This window comes from Brassica napus, chromosome A2, assembly GCF_020379485.1.
Source record: "Brassica napus cultivar Da-Ae chromosome A2, Da-Ae, whole genome shotgun sequence".
Taxonomy (NCBI): domain Eukaryota; kingdom Viridiplantae; phylum Streptophyta; class Magnoliopsida; order Brassicales; family Brassicaceae; genus Brassica; species Brassica napus.
The window spans coordinates 27923661-27939771 of NC_063435.1; the positions used below are offsets into that span (position 1 = coordinate 27923661).

At 35.8% G+C, this 16111-nt stretch overlaps 2 protein-coding genes across 2 annotated transcripts; one reads left to right on the top strand and one right to left on the bottom strand.

Annotated features, from left to right (window-relative positions):
- The first annotated feature begins 4512 nt into the window (after positions 1–4512).
- On the top strand, positions 4513–11047 carry LOC106404229. Its single transcript, XM_048746390.1, has 18 exons — positions 4513–4733; positions 4823–5002; positions 5754–6068; positions 6156–6245; positions 6312–6438; positions 6516–6616; positions 6691–6859; positions 6951–7072; positions 7439–7567; positions 7646–7744; positions 7836–7893; positions 7967–8042; positions 8113–8242; positions 8332–8489; positions 8946–9018; positions 9107–9298; positions 9400–9493; positions 9948–11047. The coding sequence occupies exons 1-18, from the start codon at positions 4689–4691 to the stop codon at positions 10796–10798; spliced, it is 3009 nt and encodes a 1002-aa protein (XP_048602347.1). The 5' UTR covers positions 4513–4688; the 3' UTR covers positions 10799–11047.
- A 950-nt stretch (positions 11048–11997) lies between these two features.
- Positions 11998–13413, bottom strand: LOC106404237 (basic leucine zipper 9). Its single transcript, XM_013844974.3, has 5 exons — positions 13170–13413; positions 12989–13079; positions 12722–12893; positions 12568–12643; positions 11998–12507 (listed from the first exon to the last, which is right to left on the bottom strand). Exons 1-5 carry the CDS (start codon positions 13314–13316, stop codon positions 12124–12126), a joined length of 870 nt encoding a protein of 289 aa, XP_013700428.2. The 5' UTR covers positions 13317–13413; the 3' UTR covers positions 11998–12123.
- Between the last annotated feature and the right edge of the window lie 2698 nt (positions 13414–16111).

Here is a 16111-nt window from a genome sequence, read left to right on the forward strand (position 1 = left end):
GTCGGAGCGACTAGATGGTGTTCATCATATCTGAGTTGGTCACACTTTTGCAGAACCACTGCATCGGGATTTTTGGTCTCACAAAGGAAAAGGATATCAGGCCGAAACTTTTTTGCTATTTCCTTGAGACGACGAACTGTCCGGGGATTCCCTAACCCTTGACAGTTCCAACTCCCTATAGCTAAGGAGCGGGTGCGGATGGGATTCGAAAATCCGCCTTCTTCCTGGTTGGCTTTGGAATCATTCTACTAAGAGGGACATTATCCGAAGAGTGGGAATTTCCTCCTGAGGCCATTGGCCTTGATGCTTCTCCCTTTCTCATTGTTGTGGATATTTTTTCCATTCGAGGTTCCGCTGTACTTAGCTTTTTCCTGCAACCCGGTGGATTTTCTGGTTTCCTCTTTTTTGTGCTCGTACTCCTTATCGGTTTTGGACTAGCTGCGACCTTCCTCTTTCCCGGTGGTCTCCCTGGCTTTCTCTTAACCATCACTCCGTCCCCTACGCCTGGTGCAGTATTGTCCGAGCTCTCTATTATCCCTAGTCTTAAGGACACTGGCACTCTTGGTTGACTTGTTGGAGATGTTCGTTCTCCCAAGCGGGAGGTAGCGGGGATTCTTTCTCGAGAGCTATCCTTCTGTGCTAAGATGTTCTGCACTGACCCATCCCTTTCCCCTTGGATAATGGGTCCTAATCTTTTGGAAGCTGAGAGTCTCTCTGTGATACCTTTTGGGTCAGTACCCATTTCCTCATCGATTAGCACCAGGGAGGATTGTGCCAATTGTACTGCCGCATCTTCCATTTGACCTCTTTCCTCCGCTTGTCGAACCCGTTCTTGACGAGCTTCTCGTTCAGTTGGATCAGCACACTTAGTGTATTGGAGCATGACATCTCTCACTTCTACTCTGGCCTCATGTAATGTAACAGGTGGGATTGTTTCATAGGCTTCTCCGTCTAGGGGAGTCCCCCTTTTCTCCCTTCCAAGGTCATTCTTAGATATGCTGGATCCAGAATCCCTCACTTCAGGTAATTTCCTTTGCACTTCTCGGTAGTAACTTCTTACTGGGGGGGTTGCGAGGTCCCTCTGATATGGGTGGTGATGTTCCCGAGAGGTGCGATTCGATCTTGCATTCTCAAATTTCGATCTCTCGCTGGAGCTGTAGGTTCGGCGATCCATACCTCTTTCCTGCCAAGTTCTGGTCTGAGATTTGTAACCTCTAAGATTCTGTCTTTGTTTACCCTCCTGGTAGCATCTTCTTTGTTGTTCCGGTACACTATTTACCGCCGAGAAATGGAAGGCCGCCTGACCCCTTGTTTCCAAATCTCTTTCCTTTTTATTGTAAGGTGCTGAGCCTAAGGAAGCTCCTCTAATGGATCCCGATTCCTGAGCTGAGTTCTGGGACAGTCTGCCTTCCACTTCACGAGTCCCTTTCAACGCCTTTGCTTCCGCTCTTGCCACTAGGCATTCCTTCAACTCATGGTCTAAACGCAAGCACTTGGTACAATGCTTGTCCAAACGTTCATATACCAGCGAAGTAGTGACCTCATCCCCATTAGGGAATTCAACCACTGAAGTTGTGATCAGAGGTAGTAGGCCATTAACATGTACCCTCATTCTAGCTGATAGCCTGGTGATTTCCGCTTTCTCATACAATCCTATATCCCTTCCAATACATTCAATCGTCTCCTCCGTCCACAGATGAACGGGCAAGCCTTGGACTTTAATCCAAAATGGAATTAGCGATGGAAAGGTGGGGGACACTGTCGGTTCCCATCTCTGTAGAATGACCAGCCATCTAGCATAATGATACGGTCTCTGCTCCAGCACGGACAGAAGGTCAGATTCCAACTCAAATTGAAATTGGAACAATCCGTTTCCCAGATCCGCTCCCACTGGTTTAAACTCCGTTTTCCAGTGTTCCGTAAAGAAGGGTATTAGAGACCACACCTTTTGAGTTGATTTGTTTGTGACTCGCCCTATTAGGGTCAAGGAGTGTTTGCGTAGAAGTTCTGTGTTATCAGGTTGAGGGACTTTTACACGCGCTGTACGGGGCGGTTGAAGGTCCCCCAACTCCGCTCCCTTTCCCTTTTCAGCTGCCGAAAGTCTTCGGTGCTCCATGTCTTTCTTTCTCGTAAGGGAATCCCCTGAGGATAGTCGTATCTGTTGGTTTGAAATTTGTTGTGTGCTTTACTTCAGGTAATGACTTCGGTAAGCAGCTATGTTCTCACTACCACCTGTGTGCAAATCGAAGATTTCTTTTATCAGATACCAGGAATCCCCAGTATACTGAAGTGGCGATGTTGCTGGCGGTTTCAAAGATCTTGTTTCCCCTGTTCCCAGCTCAGATTGAGCTTAAAACCAGAAAGGACTTCATCGTGGAGAGGAATGCTCGTTCCGGAGTGAAACTGTGGAGGATCTGCGGTCCCTCCGACCATGGTCGGGGGAAGAACCCGGTGAATATTCCGGCAAGGAGACTCACGGACCAGGGGATAATCCCAATCAGGATAGAAATTTAAAAAAGCGGGATGTTAACTGCTGGTTAAAAGGCCGTTTCTAGTTTGCTTTCTATAATCCCGCGGTTAGCCGGTGACTTTGGTACTCGTGCCTGAGAGCAAAAAGGTTGTATAAGTATCAATTTTTGTTTCTTACACATAATTCGATATAAATAATGTTATGTTGGCGAAAGGAACAGCATGGAAGAGGAGAGGGAATATAAGCTGGTGCGCGCATTGGTCCCATTACTTTGAATAACTTCTATAGAAAAATACTGAAGTCAAACATTACTTGCATTAATAGTGGTGATTGGCCTCCATGCTAAATAAGAATCAAGAACACCTAAAAGGAGAATACATAAAGAAACATGACAGATATTGAGAACTATTGTTGTATTTGGTAGATTTATGCAAACCGTAAAATATTTTTATAAGATATCCATGTCAATAAATCTGCACATTTTAATGTGCATATAAGGTGAATTGTCTGCTATTCTTTTTAGATAAAAGTATATATTGTCTATGTTATATATTTTAACGTTCGTAATTTATCCATAATAAAAATGTTCTCTTTAACTCAAAAATGGAAAACACAAATCTCAGACAGTGTTTATGGTAGAAAACTAAAGAAGGACTTGACTTCAAATACTCTTTTATATGACCTCTCCTTATTGCTCAAAGAATATAGCATAAATCAACTGGTGTTTTCGTTTTTTAGTTTTTTTTTTTGGAGAAAAGGTATTCAACTGGTGTTTTAGTTTTAGAGGGTTCGATTACTGAACAATACAGTAGAAATAGATTCTTTTAACAAACTTTTACTTTTACCAAAAAAAGTTTTAATTTACCAAAAAAAGTTTCTTTACTTATTTTAAATACATAACCAGGAACGCTAAGGTATAGGCATCAAACAACTTGTATATTTTAGAACATTTTTTTTAAAGAACTTGCATATTTACATACATGCATGTAGACAGGACCGCTTACTAGGAATGGCGGCCGCCAACAGGGCACCACCCTTATCTCCTTGCATAATGCAAATATGTTGGTCTTGCATAATGCAAATATGTTGGTCGGGACATGTAAATATCTAATCTATAAAGCTAAAATTATTTTTTGAAACGATTTTTTCATATCGTTTGTTATACGGAAGTGATTTTAACACGATTACCAAAAAAATATACACAAGACTTGTATCTGCGAATTGTAACTAATTTGACTAAGATATCATATGAGAATTCTTAACTGAAACTTTTAAGCGGTACGTGTTGGTTGCACCTTGCATGGAACGGTGGTTGACATGTTAGCCAGTACATAGTTGCAAAAACTGAATTGTCAAACTTTTTCATAACTGTAGTTACTTTTATCGACCTGACTAACAATATTTTCCTAGGATTAAATATACAAGCTAGTACTTTCAATGCTAAGAATTGCAAAAGAAAGAAAACAATATATAACATTTCAGTGACTATATACTTTATAATCTCTAACCATATATACAAGTACAACATGCAAACAGCGAAATGAATCAATGATATAGTAGCAGAGCCGGCCCTTGGGCCAAGCGGATGAAGCCCATGCTTCCGGCCGCCTCTAATTATATATAAAATCGGCCACAAAATTCATAAAAGTATTTGTAGCCTAGTGGTTCATTTGTCTGATATTAGATCTCTCTGGCCCAACCAAGGTTCAAATGTTTACCACATTTGAGGGCGGCCAATTTTTTTTTTACTTTGCTTCTAGTCTCATCAATATCAAAAGACCGGCTCTGTATAGTCGCATGTGCTAGAATTTCAAATTCATGTGGGCATGTCATTTATGTGATGTTGGTTAGTAAACGCACTTCGGTGATTGGTATGGAATAAGTGAACGTAGCCATATAACCACGCGGCATTACGTGGCCCATTTATGCCCAAATAAAACATGGGCTTATAAGCCCATTTATAATAATTAAAAGAATCAGATCTAAAAAGAGACAAGTGGGTCCCACAGGAATCTACGGTTTAGATTCATCGCTTCGCGGGTTTCGTTTCGTCTTTCAAAACAAGAAGAAGAATCGCATGACGCGTTTTTGTAGATCTTTTGTCTTCATCTCTCTCTAATAGACGAATTGGCTTACGTTCTTCTCTCACCAACCCCACAAAGCAGCTCCGTTGCCTTTTCCCAATTAGACAATTCAACCTTCTTTATTATATATATAAATGCGGAATTCACGATTTCGTGGAAGCAATTCTGGTTCTTTCCAGGTTCACGATCTGGGTTCTCTGTTTTGTCATTTAAATTTTGATTATCAGAATTGATAAAGTTGTTATCTTTTGTGATTTGATTCATGTAGAATAACCGTTGGTGGTGGTGGTGGTCAGTGGCGTTGGATCGTGTCTTGTCGTTTTTGGTTAGAGTCTTGGCGAGTGTACAGAGAGTGTGGAGTAGGTTTGTATCGATGGGGTTGGGAAGCTTGTACAGAAGGAGGGTGAAAGTCTTCTCTGTAGCTATCCTCATTTATCTCGATTACAAGGTAAAGCTTTTTGATCTGTTTTTGTGTAATAATGTTCCAAGAAATAAACATTTTGTATAAAGTTTAGCTAGTTATATAAATCTATACCGAAAACCGACGGTATATAAACTGAACCAAACCGAAGTAAATATGGATTTAGAATGGTAGTTATATTTTACTAACCGAAATACCGAAAACCGAAAAAAACCGAACCGAAACCGAACCGATATCCGGATTGAACACCCCTAGCTAGTAGGCAAATTATTCGGGGATAAAATATTTGTATATTGTTATATATTTAAGATACTTTAGTTTTTTTTTTGTGTATAATTATAAATTATTTCGATAAATTATAAAAATTATATATACAAAAATGGGAATTAGATAAATTTAATGGTTTGCACTAACGTTATTGCTTAATTAAAAGATTTAAACTAATTTAGATTTGATTTAGAGCAATTTTAAACGATTTAGAACAGTTTAAACTGATTTGAATAGCATAAATCAAATTTTAAGAAAATTGTAGACCCATTTTTAGAACATTTGTGTGTTTTAGTGTTATTGAAAGGTTACATTTTTTTTTTTGTGTTGTGTGGTGAGTGAACAGATTTAAACTAATCTAGATTGATTTAGAGCAATTTTAAATGATTTAGATAAACCGATTTGAATATAATAAATCGAATTTTAAGAAAATTGTTTAGGTTATAACCGATTTGTTGTTTTAGTGTATTGAAAGCTAACATTTTCTTTTGTGTTATGTGGTTGAGTGAAGAGTGTGCAGCAGAGGGAGAAGTGGATTAAGAAGGCAAAGGTTCCTGCTTTATGGGAGAAAGCTCATGAACGCAACGCCAAGCGTGTGTTGAATTTGATTGTGGAGTTGGAAGGGCTTTGGGTGAAGCTAGGACAGTATCTATCCACTCGTGCTGATGTTCTTCCTCAGGCTTATATATCTCTTCTCACTCAGTTGCAAGACTCTCTCCCTCCTCGCCCTTTGCAGGAGGTTCGTCGAACCATTGAAAGAGAACTTGGGGATTCCATGGAAGTTCTGTTCACCGATTTTGCTAACGAGCCTTTAGCAACTGCTTCGGTAAAAAGCCATATGCTTATACAAACCACTGTTTGGATAATAGTCACATGCTTTTTTGGTTTGATAGTGAGATTCTCTGTTTTGTAGATAGCACAGGTTCATCGTGCTACTCTAGCTAATGGCCAGGATGTGGTTGTTAAAGTTCAGCATAATGGCATTAGAGCTATTATCTTAGAGGTCTGATCTTTACTTTCTTTTTGAAAGCCTTTGTGAGCTTCTCTCAACTCCTCATTTCTTTAACAGGACTTGAAGAATGCAAAGGCCATTGTTGATTGGATTGCGTGGGCGGAACCGCAGTATGATTTTAACCCCATGATAGATGAATGGTGCAAGGAAGCTCCAAGGGAGCTAGACTTCAATATTGAAGCTGGTATGATTCAGTTTCATCCTATGAGAAAACAGTACTTTGCATACTTAAAGCTTGTGATTGCCTTTCTCAACATGTAGAGAATACTAGAACTGTATCCAAGAATCTTGGGTGCAAGAAGACTAATGGTGAAGGTAGAAGTGACAACCGGGTTGATGTCTTAATTCCAGATATAATCCAGGTTCTTACAAGTTGATAACTCTAGAAGCTGTTCATTCCCTTTTCTTACACCTCCTTTGCTTCTCTTAATGACAGTCGTCTGAGAGTGTACTCATTCTTGAGTATATGGATGGAATCCGCTTGAATGATGTGGAATCTCTAGATGCTTTTGGTATAGATAAGCAAAAGATCGTTGAAGAGATCACTCGTGCATATGCTCACCAGATATACGTTGATGGGTTTTTCAACGGCGACCCTCATCCTGGTATGGTCCTCAGCCAATTATTTTAAACCACCAGGCTTTACTTAAGACATATATGTAATAGACTTATAATACCCCTGCTCTGTTTTTGCAGGAAATTTTCTTGTTAGTAAGGAGCCACCACATCGCCCTATTTTACTTGATTTTGGGCTTACAAAGAAACTCTCACACCCCTTGAAACAAGCACTAGCCAAAATGTTTCTAGCATCTGCAGAGGTTTGTAGAAGTTCACGCTCTGGTGGTCATTTGAATATTACTCTCTCTCGGTTCCAAAAAAAAAAGTTTTGAAAAAAAATTGTTTCACAAAGATAGAATTTTTGTGTGTTTCTATAAACTTTCTATTATTTAATAATAGTAAATTGTAATTTTTAGGAAAATTAATTGAGTTTATCGAATTAATATTGGTTTAAGTTTACTGAAAATTGATATTCACAAAAAATGATGCATCTATGATACAAAATTAATTTGTTTTCTTAATATGTGTAAACATTTCATATCTATTATCTTTGTGGAACCAAGGGAGTATATGTTTGTAGAATTTTAAGTCATAGTTTGGATTTTTTTAACTGGTTAATGTAACAGGGAGACCAAGTGGCGCTCTTGTCTGCCTTTGCAGAAATGGGACTGAAGCTGCGGCTCGATCTTCCAGATCAGGCAATGAGTGTTGCAGGTCTCTTCTTCCGATCTTCAACTCCATCTAACGAAGCTCTGGTTAGTAAACTTTTACTTCTTTCTTTCATAGCCTTTCTTTAGTGGATCCGCTCTTAACAGATATCTCTCTCTTTACAGAAAACGCTGAAAACCTTGAACGATCAAAGAATGAAAAATATCAAAGTTATACAGGAAAAGATGCAGCTCACCCCTAAAGAAGTTAAACGCTTCAATCCGGTAAAACCATAAACTTTCTTTCAAGTATATATATATACACCTTCTTAGTGACCATCTTTATAATCTTAATGAAAAAATATTTGATGCACAGGTAGATGCATTCCCTGGTGATATTGTTATCTTTGCAAGAGTCATTAATCTACTCAGAGGTAATAATGTGTGAATCACACTATTTTGCCTCATTACATCAAATTTACTTATTTATTTTATTGACTATTGTAGGACTTTCATCTACTATGAATGTTCGGATCGTTTATCTGGACATCATGAGACCATTTGCTGAATCTGTTCTGTTGGGGTAAGCCCTCTTTTGAGTTTTGCAGCTCATTTTATCATCTCCTTCGTATGACCATAATGTGGTTTTGCAGGAGTATTAGTCGAGGACCAACCGTAGATGCCTCTTGGATACATGACTCACCAGTCCATTCTGATGTAGAGTTCAAATTGAGGAAGCTGCTTGTTGAACTTGGGAGTATTCAGAAAATACTTGGGATTCAGGTGGGGAAACACTCTTTTAGCGTCTGGCTTTTCAGACAGGTTTGGTTATTGTTTTTTACATGTGTCTTCACTCGGTTATGATTATGTAGGTGTGTGCATATAAAGATGGGAAAGTTATTATTGACACTGCTGCTGGAGTGCTTGGAAGATATGACCCTCGTCCGGTTCAGCCCGATAGTTTGTTTCCTGTTTTCTCTGTGACAAAGGGTATCACTGCCGGAATGATGCATTGGCTTGTCGATAAAAGGTGAGTATAACAGCATTAAGATTCCGAATCAGTTCCAATTCTTACATATTGGTCTCATTTAGGCCTGCCGTTTCGGTTTATTCGGTTATTTTGGTACGAGAATTTTTGGTTTCGGTTTATTCGATTTGGCCACAATCTCACCAAACTGAACAGAAAATAGTTTTTGTTCGGTTTTCAGTTTTTAATTTTATTTCTGAAAATAACCGATTTTTTTGTTTGTTTGTTTGTGTTAGAATTCAGTATAATTTTCCAAAAAGATGGATATTTTTGGTTAAATTCGGTTATTTTCGTTATTTTTGGAAAATCGAAAATCGAACGAAAAACCGAATCATTTCAAAACTCATACTAAACCAAACTCAAAACCGTAACCAAACCAAGGCCTAGTCTCATCATTCATTCCATGATTACAGAACTGCTTAGTCATGTTTTAGTAATGTTTAGTTTTTATTGATATAGAAAACTCCAGCTAGACCAGACTGTAGGAGATATATGGCCAGGCTTCGCATCAAATGGAAAAGATGTCATAAAGGTATAAAGAGCTACACTGTCATGTGATCAATTTGCAATCTATCGTGTGATATTGCTTTTCATTTGACTTCCTCGGTTTTGTGTATCAGGTCCATCATGTGCTGAACCATACATCAGGGCTGCACAGTGCCTTTGACCCTGTAGGAGAAAACCCTCTGCTTATATGCGACTGGGATGAATGTTTGAAACGGATTGCTAATTCATCACCTGAAACAGAGCCTGGCAGTCAGCAGTTTTATCACTATCTCACGTTTGGATGGCTATGTGGTGGTATCCTCGAGGTAAACTAACCATATCCTTTATTGTTAATTTGTGTATTCAAGTGTTGAACTCGTGCAACCTCCAAGTTGATGCCAATCTTGTTTTCATCAATCTTGAACAGTATGCTTCTGGAAAGAAGTTCCAGGAGATTCTTGAAGAATCTATTGTAAAACCTCTAAAGATTGATGGAGAACTGTACATTGGTATCCCCCCAGGTAAATAACTACGCTTGTGGGTTTGGGTAGTTTGGTTTTCGGTTAGTTCGGTTCAACATAAATCTTATCGAATTAACTTCAAATAAAGTTTGGTTCGGTATTTGGTTAGTTCTGTTTTTTGAAAATCCTATCAAAGGTTTTGATTTCAGTTATATTTTGTTAAAATTTCGGATAAGCTCGGTTAGTTCGGTTTAAAATTTGGTTAGTTCGATTCGAGTTTTTGACCTGGTTATAATTTTTTTAAAAGAAAACCGAAGTAACTGTTTGCCGAACCGAACTGGAAACCAAACTTTTTAACAGAACTTACCCAATTGAACCGAACTAACAGAAAATTTCGGTTTGGTTTGCCGGGTTCGGTTCGATTCAAAATCCCAGCCCTATATAAACAAACGTTTGTAAAATAGGCTACCAGATTTGTTAGGAATTATCTAGCGTCTTAACTTTTTATCTACAGGTGTTGAATCTCGGCTTGCCACATTGACGCTGGACACGGACGAACTAAGCAAGCTTCCATCCATTGCTAGTCAGCCTGAGCTTCCTTCTACATTTCAGCCTGAGAAGATCTTACAAATGGCAACCAGCTTACCAGTCTTATTCAACACATTGAATGTGCGCAGAGCCATAATCCCTGCAGCTAATGGACACTGCTCGGCTCGTGCGCTTGCTAGGTACTACGCATCCTTAGCAGACGGCGGTCTAGTGCCACCGCCACATTCCTCATTATCCCAGCCGCCACTTGGCAGCCATGCCCATGTTCCCAAATTCTCATCGGTGAATGACACAAAGAAAAAGAGAAAGGGTAAGGAGATGATGGCGTCTACACAAAAGCTTAAACCAAAAGGTCATAATAAAGAGAAGAGGCTTTATGATGAGGAGCAGTTTATGAGTACAGAAAGTTTAGCCAGTCTTGTCAGTGATACTAGCAGTAGCAATGATCATCAAGATGATGATATTCGGAATATATTTAGCAATCCGAGGATCCATGATGCTTTTATGGGTGCTGGAGATTACAGTGGGTTAGTACTGCCTGATGGGAAGTTTGGACTTGGTTTTAAGCGTGTGACTTCACAAGATGGGTCTCTAGTTGGTTTTGGACATTCAGGGATGGGAGGATCAACAGGCTTCTGCGACATCGAAAACAGATTTTCCATTGCAATAACAGTTAACAAGATGTCTCTAGGAGGTGTAACTGCTAGTATTATCAGGCTGGTTTGCTCAGAGTTGAATATCCCCTTGCCAAAGGACTTCTCTATTGCAAATGGTAAGGGTCTAGAGTTGGAGATGGGTACTCCTCTAATCAACTAAGGTTACTTCTCTATGTAAGTTTTCCCTGCTCATGTAGTCATATGCTACAGCATACGTAGCGGTTCTTGGAATCGCCTCAAATAGCTAATATAGACAATGCTGGAAAGTATAGTGTAATAATTTTTGTTTGTTTGTATGTGTATGCTCAAGGATCTTGTTCGAGCAATTCCTTATAGTTTTATAAATCTTATACATCTATGCCATAAATTGTACCACTTTCAGAGTAATAAAGTATATGTTACACACAAACCTGATTTTTTTATTGTTTTCATTTTTCCAAAGTTGGTGTAAGTAAAGATTCTATCAATTAATAATGTTGGAATTTTAGTATTTTATTTAGTACAAAAAATCCAATTTTACATTGAGAAATTACCTAAACTATCACATTTCTAGTAGCACTTTTCATGTTTACTTTAACTACATTTACCTTCATTTAAATAAAATATAAAAACACATATAACTCTAGAATTAACTAACTTAAATTTATGGTTTAGAGTTAACGAATGGAGTTTTGAAGGTAGGGTTTAGGATTTTAATAAATACATAAATAAAAACCTAAAATTTAGTTGACAAAAAAAACCTAAAATATTCTTTTAAAAATAATTTCGAAAGGAATTATCAAATTTCAAAAAAAAATTTGCAAAATAAAAAATTCTAAAAAAAGTTCTAAAAAGTTCAAATTTGAAAATATATAATTCAAAAATTATTAAAAATTATCTTTTTATTATTATTATTTAAATAATTTATTTATAGTTATATATCTATAAAATAAGTGTACATGAGTTTTTTGTCTCTTTAATGAAGGTTAAAATGAAATTTCCCCTGTTAAATTTCTACATTTTAGAATTTTGTTTTTACAAAACAATAAGATAGTTGATTTCACTATTTATATATTCATAAAATTTTATAAATTTGAGTTTTATATTGTTTTATTATATTATTTGATGTATAAAATATGTGGTATATAATTTAAATTTGTTTTAAGAAAAATAGAAATATATTTTATTATAAATATAAAATAAATAATACATGTATTAATTATTAATTTATAATTTCAAGGGATCTATATATTTACATGAGATCTTATAAAATATTATTTTATTATTTTGTTGATTTGTGTCAAATTTTATATCGGTTCAACTTGGAACTAACTAAATTATATCTAACAGGGGAAAAAGAAGATTGGTAGAGCTGTGAGTCTTGTAAACGAAACTTGAGTTTTAATTAACCAAACGTAGATTTCATTTATATGTTTCTAATTCTATAGTGAAACACATACATGAAATTTTCAGAATGATCATTACATATTTTGAATAAAGAGACACTTATGGCCAGATATCTGAGACGCAGCTAACAGCTTCGCTGGATACATTACCAAGTCCAGGGCTCGAGTTCTGTCCAGAGATGGTGATTCCAGGGAACATAGATTGGTCACTATGGACTGTAATGGCCGGTGAGGTGTTATTTCCTGTGTAGTGCAGACTGTTGATGGAATGTTGTGGTGGACTTAGATGAGTTTGTAAAAGTTGATTCAAGCTGCTAGTGAGGGAACCTCTAGCTATCAAATCTTCTGCTAGTTTCACCTTGACTCTCAGAGTTTCAACATCTGATTTGAGAACTCTGTTATTTGTTCCAGCACTACGAAACTGTTGTGTTGCGTCTATGAGCTGCTTGTAGAGTGTTGAGTTCACTCCTTTCAATGAATCAACCTTCAAGAAAGCACAAGGTTACCATCAAAAAGCACCAAGCCAGCTATTTGTTAATCTTACCTGAGATTCAAGATCTGCCAACTGCTCTTGCTTCCTTTGCCTTGAACGTCTTGCTGATATTCTGTTTGAGTACATCCTGAGTTCACAGAAAAAAACATGATCACCTTCTATATATGTCTCTCTCTTTGTGTTTCACATATAACTTTTCACATACCTTCTAATACGTTTTACATCATTGGGATCATTAGTCATTTCAGACTGGCCAGCTTCTGTCTCTGCATCTTCTTCATCAGAGTGATCATCAGTATATACACTCACGGTTCCGCGAGCCGCTCTTTTTGCCTCAGGTTTATTGGCTGACACTGGACTATCAGCTGACAGATTCTCTTTACAGATAAGAGAGTCAAACAAAATGAACATTAATATCAACTTCAACAACAAAGAACATATGGAGTCAAGTAAAAAAGAAGCTAGAACGTACCACAGATTGAGGACTGTGCATCAAGAAAGAGTCCAGCTGGAGTCAAGCTCTCAGACTTCAAAAGACTATCTCTTAACTCACATGTGTAATCCTGCAACCAAAATATTTTTACCAAGACTTTTAGTACAATATATGGCTCTTGAAAAAGAGAGACAACTAGACAAAGAAACTGAAGACTAACCCAGTTCATGAGATCAAAAGAAGGGTCTAGAGGGCTTGTGTCAATAATAGATTCTTGTCTAGACAACAACTTAGTGAGTAACTCTTGTAGAGCCAACTCGGAAGCACTTTTCTTCATACCAATGTCTTTAGCTGTGTGACCATCCATTTTTTTTCTAACACACAAGTAGAAGATATTTGGTGGGAAAAGAGAGGAGGGGAGGTGTAAGTTGTGATAGACGTCTTCTTTATATAAGCCAAGCCTCTCTATCTTCTTTACTAAAGTTGTATAAGGCATCTTAATGGCTAAGTAAAACTAAAATTGCTTTGTCAATGCAACGTCCTCATCTTTTTTCCTTTTAATGACAACAATAACAAAAGCTAATATAAAAGCAAAGCCAGAGAGATCTTAGGCTATGTATTGTTTCTTTCTTAGCTACTATATATGTCAACAGTTTTATAGAAGATTATAGTACCAATTATATACTATGGATAAACTTAGTCTAAGTAGAAAAGACATTCTAAGGTAGCCAGAGACTGTCAACATGAAGTTATCAACGACTATTTCAAGATTAATATACTGGTGAATTAGGTTTAATAGTTAACCAAAACAAATATACGGGTCATATTGTCTGAATAAAGTTTTTCAATGAATAGCTAAATAAAAGAATAATGTCTTGTTCAGGCCTGGTATCCTACTATATAAAGGAGACTAAATCTCTCTTTTCTAAGCCATGCCACATGGATAAAATATTGTGAACCAACCAAGATGCCATGTCATCCGGACTAGGCTTGAGTTAAAAAAAAAAGCTATTTTCTGAGCCCATTCGACCCATCTCCAAGCTCATTCTCGAGTCACTCTCTCATAAGCATAATCCCGTGTTCTAAACCTCCCGTGTTAAATTTTTTAAAACACTCATATCTTAGAAATAGTTAAAAAAATATCTTTATATAAATGTTTTTTTCTTGAATAATATTTAATTATAATTTTTTGTATCTTTTTAACTTTTATAATAAAAATATTGTTTTCAAATAGCAACAAAATGTATATAAGAATTATCTTATTTTTAAATTTTTTGATAATTTTATTATATTATTTTAGAATCAATTATTTAATATTAATATAACATATAAATTTTATATGATTAAAATAAAATTCATTTTTAATTATATATAAAATTCATTAAGGGTATTGTTTTAATTAACACATTAGCGAATCAGTTAGAAATTAATAATAAATCAATAACCTATCTAAAAGTCTAAAACCTAACAAAATATGACAAATAAGAAAAACTAACTAAATATTAATATAAAATATAAATTTAATATTACTAAAAACTATATAAAGGAGACTAAATCTCTCTTTTCTAAGCCATGCCACATGGATAAAATATTGTGAACCAACCAAGATGCCATGTCATCCGGACTAGGTTTAAGTTAAAAAAAAAACTATTTTCTGAGCCCATTCGACCCATCTCCAAGCCCATTCCCGAGCCACTCTCTCATAAGCATAATCCCGTGTTCTAAGCTTCCCGTGTTAAATTTTTTAAAACACTCATATCTTAGAAATAGTTTAAAAAATATCTTTATATAAATGTTTTTTTCTTGAATAATATTTAATTATAATTTTTTGTATCTTTTTAACTTTTATAATAAAAATATTGTTTTCAAATAGCAACAAAATGTATATAAGAATTATCTTATTTTTAAAATTTTTGATAATTTTATTATATTATTTTAGAATCAATTATTTAATATTAATATAACATATAAATTTTATATGATTAAAATAAAATTCATTTTTAATTATATATAAAATTCATTAAGGGTATTGTTTTAATTAACACATTAGCGAATCAGTTAGAAATTAATAATAAATCAATAACCTATCTAAAAGTCTAAAACCTAACAAAATATGACAAATAAGAAAAACTAACTAAATTTTAATATAAAATATAAATTTAATATTACTAAAATAAAATTCATTTTTAATATATATATATATATATATAATATTAATTAAGGGTATTTTTTAAATTAATAAATTAGTGACTTAGCTAAAAATAAATAATAAATCAATGATTTAGCTAAAACCTAATAAAAACATGACAAATAAGCAAATTTACTAAAATTATGGATAATACAAAATTAAAATAAGAGTTTTGTTAAATAAAACACAAGTTTGTCGTATCGGTGTTACAAAAAAAACAATCATTAATAGTGTCGTAGGAATTATGTCTTTCCCATTAGCGAATAAAATTGAAGCAGAGTGTTGGAGGATAGCTCAACGTATAGACGAGATTATGGAGATTGATATGGGAGTTGAGGTAACAGACACAACTGTTCCTTCGCAAAGAAACACTCCTGTAAGACATCCTGGATAAATGAAAGAAACATATCTGGACTTGGCTTTGTGTTAATGGATGGTGACTTTCCAATGATGTTTGGAGCAAGGACCGATATACACGCACCAAATCACCACTGCAAGCGGAAGCTGAAGGTTTGCTATAGGCAATGCAAGTGATGCTGAAGTTTGGACACAGAAAGATGGTCTTTCAATCGACTGTGAACAACTGATTATACTCATTCAAAAGGAAGAAGATTGGCATGAGTTGGATTTGGAGCTCGACGAAATACATGCTGTATCCAAAGAATTTTCTGAACTTTCTATTGCTTATATTCCTAGATCTTTAAAATTTCGTACGAATAGTCTAGCAAAAGATGTTCGATCACACGGATCTCGATCAGCTTTTGTAAACCCTTTTGCACCAAGTTGGCTAGCCCCACAAGCTAGCATGAGGGTGCCAAAAAAGTGAATAAAGTTGAAAGTGAAATTAAATATCCCAATGAACAAATTTATCAGAAGTTTATATTTATGTGGATGTCTATATGGGACAAACAATTTTTTTTAGACAATTATAGAATATAGTCACGAAAATCAATCCTAAAATATATAATTTAAAA